This window comes from Kryptolebias marmoratus, linkage group LG20, assembly GCF_001649575.2.
Source record: "Kryptolebias marmoratus isolate JLee-2015 linkage group LG20, ASM164957v2, whole genome shotgun sequence".
Lineage (NCBI taxonomy): Eukaryota > Metazoa > Chordata > Actinopteri > Cyprinodontiformes > Rivulidae > Kryptolebias > Kryptolebias marmoratus.
Window position 1 is genome coordinate 21,902,161 of NC_051449.1, and position 8,662 is coordinate 21,910,822.

The 8,662-nt window shown below is 39.4% G+C and overlaps 1 protein-coding gene and 1 long non-coding RNA gene across 4 annotated transcripts in view; both read right to left on the reverse strand.

The window, feature by feature from the left end:
• Nucleotides 1-8,662, reverse strand: part of LOC108248533 (probable cation-transporting ATPase 13A3) — a 53,196-nt gene that overhangs the window by 27,810 nt on the left and 16,724 nt on the right. For all 3 annotated transcript variants that reach the window (XM_037982030.1, XM_037982029.1, XM_037982031.1), the window contains 8 exons: nt 6,536-6,619; nt 6,366-6,435; nt 6,143-6,277; nt 5,828-5,900; nt 5,585-5,716; nt 3,248-3,415; nt 3,005-3,162; nt 2,738-2,926 (listed from right to left, as the gene is read on the reverse strand). In XM_037982030.1, coding sequence (XP_037837958.1) covers nt 2,738-2,926; nt 3,005-3,162; nt 3,248-3,415; nt 5,585-5,716; nt 5,828-5,900; nt 6,143-6,277; nt 6,366-6,435; nt 6,536-6,619 — 1,009 coding nt within the window. The remainder of the gene's footprint in view (nt 1-2,737; nt 2,927-3,004; nt 3,163-3,247; nt 3,416-5,584; nt 5,717-5,827; nt 5,901-6,142; nt 6,278-6,365; nt 6,436-6,535; nt 6,620-8,662) is intronic.
• Nucleotides 7,599-8,662, reverse strand: part of LOC119618068 — a 1,493-nt gene continuing 429 nt past the window's right edge. Inside the window, exon 2 of the long non-coding RNA XR_005234585.1 lies at nt 7,599-8,645. This is a non-coding gene — a long non-coding RNA (uncharacterized LOC119618068). The remainder of the gene's footprint in view (nt 8,646-8,662) is intronic.

Here is an 8,662-nt window from a genome sequence, read left to right on the forward strand (position 1 = left end):
TGTATTTATTTGTATTTATTTTAGACACTTATTCTGATATGTTTTGCACGGGTGAATGAAAAAGGAGGGGCCGAACAAACGCGGGGTGACGGGTTTAAGTGGGGACAGGTAAAGGTGAGGGACAGACAAAAAAAAGGTGAAGAGGGGGTAAAAAGTTGGTTAAAGAAAAACCCGCGGCGGTGTGTGAGAGAAGACAGAGGCTCGACCAGACCCTGTGGATTTTTTTTGCACGTTGGCAAGGAGGAGTTTGACCTGAACTCTCTGCGAAAGATTATAGTTTCATTCGCGGGACTTGAAGTCGGTTTTGGGTTAATTTTGTGTTTGTGTTACATGTTTTAATGTGGGCACATGCGGCTTATATACAGGTGCGGCTTGTGTATGTACAAAATCGGTTTTCCTCTTAAAATGTGGTGGGTGCAGCTTATAATCAGGTGCGCTCTATAGTCCAGAAATTACGGTAAATATGAAATATGTAGCAGTCTGGAACAACCAAGGCTGTGAAGTTGTCCCAGTTCAAATGAAATCACAATCTTTGCAACTCTCTTATACTCATTTCTTTATCTTAGCTCAATGAGAACTATTTAAAACACCAATTCAGAAAAAGTTGGGTAAAAAGTAAATAAATAGAATTAACAAACTGTGTTACTTAACAACAGGTCAGTGAGAGGATTGGGTTTAAAAAGACAATTTTAGAGAGGCTGAATATCTCAGAAATCAGGATGGACAGAGGTTCACTATTCTCCAAAAATCTGTCGGAAAATAATGGAACGATTTCAGAATGATGTCCCTCAACTAAAAATTGAAATGACTTTAAATATCCATCATCTATAGTTCATGATAACATCAAAGGATTTCAGGAATCTGAAGAAATCTCTGTGCACAAAGGACAAGACTGAAAGTCTGAACTGGATGTTTGTGATCTTCAGTCCCTCAGGGGCCACTGCATTAAAACCAGGTCTGGTTCTGGTCCAGGAACACTTCCACTAATCATTATCTTTAACCACAGTTCACTGTGCCATCCACAAATGCAGGTTCAAGCTCTATCATACAAAGAAGAAATCATATGTGAACACCTAGAAATGCTGCCATCTTCTCTGGACCACATCTCGTTTAAAATAGAGGCAAAGTAGAAAACTGTTCTGTGGTCAGCTTAATCTATATTTGAAATTCTTTTGGGAAACTACAGATGCCATGTCCTCCATACTAAAGGAGAGAGGAACCATCCAGTCTGTTATCAGCACACAATTCAACAGCCTGCTTCTCTAATGATATGCGAGTGCATTAGTACCTCTGGTAAGAGCAGCTTCCACATTCGGAAAGGTACCATCAGTGTAGAACAGTATATACAAGTTTAAGAACAACATATGCTTCCATTCAGATGACACATTTTTCAGGCAAGGCCTTGCATATTTCGGCATGTTAAACCACAGACTGCATCCATTACAGCAGCATGGCTTCATAGTAAAAGAGTTCAGGTGCTGAACTGACCTGCCTGCAGTCCAGACCTGTCACAAATAGAAAACATTCAGCACACTGTAAAACAAACTTCCTGGTAATGAAGACTCAGGACTGTTGAGCAGCTACAATCTACATTCGACAAGAATGGGACAACATTCCCTCAGTTCCTACATATTTACAGACTGTTGTTAGAAGAAGAGAGGATGTTTTACAGAGGGAAACCTGGAACAACTGTTTATAGATGTGTTGATGCCAAAAAATTCAAAACAACCCTTATTTTTTCACCAAAAGGGTGCAATTTCTTAATTTAAACATTTGAGATGTTTACTATGTTCCATTGTTAATAAAGGATGGGTTTATGACACTTGCAAATTCTTGCATTTTATTTTTATTTGAATTTTATAGAATGTCTAAACTTTTGGGATTGGGGTTGTGGTTCAAAATTCTGACATGAAAGGCAGGCGGGAATATGAACTCCTTTAGGGAATACGAGGCCTTTAAATATTGTACTATCCTATTATACTATAATTATACTACTGTCCAAATGAGAGCATTGTGCTGTTTGGTTTTGAATAAAACTTTTGGTACCAGCCAAAGAAGAGTTTAAAAAATTATCTGGATCCTTCACAGCCAATTATCTGTTCAATCACAAGAAAAAAAAAAACTTTGAACTAGACTTGTGACTAATTATTATTTGTGCTGGAAAACATGAGAAAATAGCTTTAAAAAAGTTTCCAGACCCCAGGGAAATATTTTCAGTTTTTCTGTTTTTGTCCGTCCAACAGTCCATTGATTAATTTTCTGTTAATTTCTTTCAGCTGTACTGTGACTGCTTTTACCACCGTGAGAAGAAAATGACCAATTTCACTTGTTTACTAAACAAGAATGGCATAACATGAACATTTTCATGCCATAAAAAGGTTTACTGAACATTTCATAGTCACTAGTAGCTTGTAGAAATTACTATAGAATATAAATGATACTTTTGACATGAAGCAACAGCATTTTATCAACACTTTTTGAATGCATAAAGCTTGAAGTGATGGACAAACTGTGACACTGCATAACCACAGCCAGCCTGGAGACATTATCACTCATCTGAATTTCTAGTCGGGTTTGAATTCTTTGGAGCCAAATTTCCATGCATTCTTCAGTGAGAACTGAAGGGAATCTGAGTCAGTCTCAGTCAGTGGATTTGAAAAGTCATTCTGAAGTGAAAAACAATCCCTGAATTCAACATGGAAACATAAACGCACTGATTAAATATGAATTAAACTACCTTGTCGAAGCAGACCAGGTTAAGCTGGCCACACATGTTGATTCTCTGGGGGCTGATGCAAAAGATGCCGGCACGCTTCAGGCGCCGCTGAGCATACACGATACCAGCTGTCATGGCTGCAGGCAAGGCCGGGGGGACAGTAATGGTGATGATGTCCAAAGATTCAATGATGATGGTTTTAGCTGGAACCTGGATTAGTCCAGAGAACAGCCATGAAAACTTAGATTTAACACTTCTCACATGTCTCTTGGGAAACAGCAGTGATACCTTGCTCATGATACTGAGGACAATGGTGTAGATGAAGCCGACCCCCGCAACCCCGACCAGACACAGCAGGAACAGGTAAGCATCACGGTACAGCTTGAAGTCTGTGGGTTTAGGGTAGAGGATGGAACGTACAAGCTGGCCTTTTTCTGTACTAAAACCTGTGGAAACATCATTTGCTTTTTCAGTTTCCTCTCTGCGTATTTGAAGGCTGAAAATGTGGAAGTCAGTTGCCTTCTCTCTCACCTGTTCTGACCACAACAGCCTTCACCAGTTCACCTGCGTAGTACCGGGTCTGGATGACATGAGTTCCACAGAACAGTGTGTGTCTCTTGTGCTCCTCCATGTTGTAGAGCCTAGCTGCCTCTTCACCTGAACTGGGCAGACTGGTTTTAGTCACTGGAATGCTCTCGCCTAATGATTAAATGAGAATGAATATCAAATAAAAACCATGTTGAGCAAGATCACGCTCAAGAATCACATCAGGGGGCATAAACCAAGATTTTAGAGATTTCTGATGGGGTTCTGTTTGGTTCTTTTTCCACCTCTTCCAGGATTACATTCAAAGTCCAGAATTTCCTCTATTTGTAGACAGTTTGTCCTACACACCAGGGTTGATGGACTAGCAAGTCCTAGCACTAGTTTTTCCATGCAATTCAATGTCTTTTCCTTTGGTCCAGGAATACCTGGTGTAATTGATGTAATGTTCACAAAAAATGTTGCGAGAAGCTTTATAGAGTAACAACACTATGAATGTCTTTATTTATAACAGCGGTTCTCTAATTCTCTCTAATATGCAAGGCTTCATAGCCAAAAAAGCTCTATTAGATAATAGCAATGACAAGGCATCCCTCTCCCCAGTGACACACTCCGGCTCCTCCTGGGGTATCCCAAGGTGTTTCCAGGCCAGAGAAGATACATATATATTCCGTCCAGCCTGTTCTAGGTCTGCCCTTGGGTCTCCTGCCAGAGAGACGTGCCCAGAAACTTATAGTGGGAGTCATCCATAATGCATCCTGATCAAATGAAGCTGAACCACCTCAGCAGAGGAGCAGCAGCTCTTTTTTGAGCTCCTCCAGATGAAGGAGGTCCTTATCGCTCTCTCTAAGGCTGAGCCTGGCCACCTTACAGGGAAGATGATTTCAGCTGCTTGTATACAGGATCTCATTTGTTTGGTCATGACCAGGGGTGTTGGTAGACACAGAGCCACCTCCCCTCAGCCAAGGACACAGCGTGATTTTAAAAAAAACAGTGTGATCCGGATCATAATCTGGATCAGCATCAAAATGTAATTCATTGTTTTTTGTGACAACCCAAACATTTCCTGAAAATTTCATCCAAATCTGTTCTTTAGTTTTTACCTGATCTTTGCTAACAGACAGACAAACCAACGGACACAACCAGAAACAGAACCTCCTTGGCAGAGGTAACAACAGGGTCACATGTAGGAACAGAGAGAAGCTTTTAACAAAGGGTTAACTGTGACCTTGATCTTTGACCCCATGAACCTTGAAATAAAAAGGCATCATCTTTGACCCATGAGGCGTCCAGCTATGCAGTTAGACATTCCTACATTACACTGTTGCAGAGTTAGAGCACTGGGTCAACTGTGATGTTGACCTTTGACTAGATTAGCACCAAAATGTAATCACTTGTTCCTTGTACCATGTTTGACATTTCTTGAAAATTTCCTGAAAAAACGTTAATAACTTTTTGAGTAATCTTGTTCACAGAAAGATGGACAAACAAACAGATGCTCCCGAAAACATAACCGTCTTGGTTTTGTGTTTAATTTTAAATGAAAATTGTCAGGCTCAAACTTTCTTTTTTCCTGATGTTTGTGCCGTTTTTCCTGTTTGAAAGCTATTTATTTACAAGTAAAATAGAAAATTTGAATCAATTTAATGTGATTGTGGATATCTTTAATTGTAATTATGACTAATTAAAATGTTACTGTGACCAGGAGAAATGGTATTATTGAGACCTAAAATTGACATTAGAGGGGAATGTGATTTGATTAAATGTTTAAATGAGTCACCAAACAGAGCTGAGCTCACAGGAGATGCTGTGCATAACCATGCGGCTGCGAGTCACTGTGCACAGCAGAGGTTGAACAAGCGTGTGTGAGAGTTGAGTGCACATTAGACACATTATTGTTTAGGTTATTTTCTGTTTAAAATTTAAAGTGCTTATGAGAGTACCAATGCTTGCTCAACTGTCTGGAATAATAAAATATAATCTCATAGAGACAGGATGTTGTCTGTCACCATAGACACGAGGTGTCTGGCTGTGCAGTTTGGTACTTCTATGGTAAAGTGTTATCAATTTAGAGTTCTTTAAACAGAGGGTCAACCTGTGATTTTGACTATATGGACCATCTTTGGCCCATGAAGTGTCCAGCTAAGCAGTTTGACATTCCTATGTTAAAGGCGTGGACAACAATTTGTCCACAGACAGACAGACAATTGACACCATACAGAGACCTGACACTGTTCAGTCTTAGTGAACTAAGTCTCAGTTCCTAAAATGCAGCAAAACATTTTACCCGTGTTGTGCATTGCAGAAAGCAAACTATGTCCTCACCTGTCAGCATACTCTCATTTACAACACAGTTTCCCTGGAAAAGGACGGCATCACATGGCATTACCATCCCATTTGCTGTAATAGCGATGACATCGCCGGGGACAAGCTCTGTTGACAGGGCCTGTTCAATATCTGGGGTGAATGACGATAAAAGGAGGGGTGAATATATTTTAGCAAATAAAAGTCTAAAACAGGGTAATTCTCATTCTTAAGATGCAGCAAAAGACCAGAAATGAAACATGCCTTTGTTTCCTCTGCACACTGAAACTCGAACCACACTGTGTGCTGCCACCATGTCATGTAGCATCACATATTGCTGAAACAAGAGAGCAGCTGAGTTACAGAGGGAGGAAAATGTATATGGATACAAAACATACTGGTGCCAGATTGGAAAACGTCTTCTGATCACATTACACACCAATGCTAATATACTGGTTTTCGTATTGAGAAGAGATAGAGGAGAGAACAGATCTGTAATAGGACTACAAAGACAAAATAACCACTAATCAGTATGATTTCCTCTCAGATCACTGTTTCTGAGGCTGAGACATGACTCACCTTTCTAATAGTATACAATGAGGTAGCTATAGATATGATGGACATAAAAACTATGGCTGAGGCAAAGTAGTAGTAGTCTTCAGCACTCCACAAAATAACACTGAAGAGCTGAAAGATGTAAAAAGGGTTCAAAACCTGATGGGAGATGGAAGGAAAACAGAAACCGTAAGAGGCAGTATTTATGCTCAAAGAAAAGATCTTTAATTCCAAGTTTAACACTCACCTCTTTTATGAGAAGCATGAACAGGGAGGGAACTATCACAGCTATCTCATTCTCCCCAAAAAACAACCTCCTGAAAGATTCAAAACAATTTAATAGAGATGCATAATTCGATCCTTCATTCCCTTTAGTATAAAATAAATAAGAAAAAGAAAACTTGTGATGCACAACACCTGTAGTCCTGCAGGGTTTTAGAAAGCCCAGAGCTATGTTCAGAGTGGACGTGTGCACAGCTCATCTTTACATCCTCCAGGCCTCTAGAAAAGTAAGATGCTTTCAAGTCTACTGCAGCCGTGGAAAATGGTACACACAGCCCTTTGGATGTTTTACCCTTTTACTGCGATTTTAAATCAATCATGGTCAATATAAACTGGCCTTTTTGACAAATAGATTAATAAAGACCATCCTCAATAACTCAGTGGAAACTGATTTCTACAAAGTAGTACCAATTCAATAAAAATGTGTAATGTTAAATAAATGATTGTATAAATATCCGCCCCCTTTGAAGTGACTGTCTTAATACAACTGAGGTGCAGCCACTTGGTGTTAGCAGTTTCACAGTTAGTGAAATGGAAGTCAAATGAGGGCAGTGGATGTGTCTCAAGTGATTGCAGTATAAGAACACTTGTGTCTGGAAGCTCTATTCACTGGTTAATCAGTATTCCAGAGCTCCCAGGGGTCTTGGTGGTCTCTCTCTTTATTCTCCTTCTTCACGTTCACTCAGTTTGTGAGGACGGCCTGATCTTGGTAGATTTACACACGTTCCATATTCCTTCCATTTCTTTATGATGGATTTAACAGAACTCCTAGGATGTTCAGGGTCTTGGAAATCCTTTTGTATCCATCCCCTGACTTGTACTTTTCAATAATTTTCTCTGAGTTGAATAAGGACAGTCCCTTTAAACGTGGTGAAAATTTACGCAGTCACTTTATAATTGTTTTTTTTTACACTTTGACATTGAAGAGGGGCTTTTTCTGTAAAGAAGGCCAATTTAAATTGATCATGATCTATTTATGACAGCAATAAAAGTTCAAAACATCTAAGGGAGTTAATACATATATAGGCACTGTATGGTCATACACTTTCTCAATCAAACATTATTTCTTACTAAGGAACTGGAACACAACCTATGGTTCAAATCCAGCACTATTTATAGTGGGTTTTCCTCCCTTCGTATTCTCTCAATTTTGTTGCCTTACAACCTGGAATTTCACAGGAATTTTGAAGCAATTATCTTTTTTTTTTTTTTTTTTTTTTTTTTTTACATAACTTTCATTTTAAAAAAGCAAAACATTTTTTGTGAAACAAATAAGAAATTAGACACAAAAAAAAAAACATTAGACAACCAGAAGATGCATAACTTTTCACTCCCCTAAAGTCAGTACTTTAAAAAGCCACCTTTTACAGCAATTAAAGACAGTAGTTCTCTTCGGGTTCATCTTCATGATTTTGGTCCATCAAATCTGTGGAGATTTTCTCCGTCCTTAACAACCAAACTGCTCCAGCACAGGTTGGATCCAGCACAGGTTGGATGGGTGCTGCTTGGGTCCAATAAGCTTTAAATCAAACCACAGCTTCTCAGGAAGGCTGGACTTTGACTGGACCATTTTAGGATATTTAACTGGTTCTCCTTAAACCAGTGGAGTGTTCTTCAGCAGTTAGCTTTGAGTCATTGTCCTGCTGGAAGGTGAACCTCTGTCCCAATCTCAAATCTTTGAATGATTCAAACAGGTGTCCCTCAAGGATTTCTTTACATTTTGCTCCAATTTTCTTTCCCACAACTCTAACCAGTTTTCCTGTTGATGAGAAACATCCCCATAGCATAATGCTGCCACAACCGTGCTTCACTGTAGGGATTAGGTGCTCAGCATGATAAGAAGTGTTGTCCTTGATTTCCAAAAAGTTTCATTTTAGTCTCATTTGACCAGAACACCTTTTTCCACATGTTTGGGAAATTCCAGGTCAATTTGCTTTTTTTTTTTTTAAGCAATGTCTACTTCCTGCCATTCTTCCATGAATCTCAGCTCTGTGCAGCTTTTGGTGGTCCTACGGACAGATCCTCCCATCTCTGCAGAAGAGCTTCCAAGCTCCATTAGAGTTACCTTTATCCTTGTAAGAGCCTAAACTAAGTTTTGTGATGGTTACATGTATAATTTAAGTTATTTTCTTTTGTATGGAACTTGGTTTTGAGATTAGCATTTTTATGTTTGTCCTGTGGGTGGCGCTGCGATGAAAAATATAGATCGTTTGCATGTTGGAGTGAAGCGCAACAGTCTTTTGACCTCCGTTTACTTAGCTT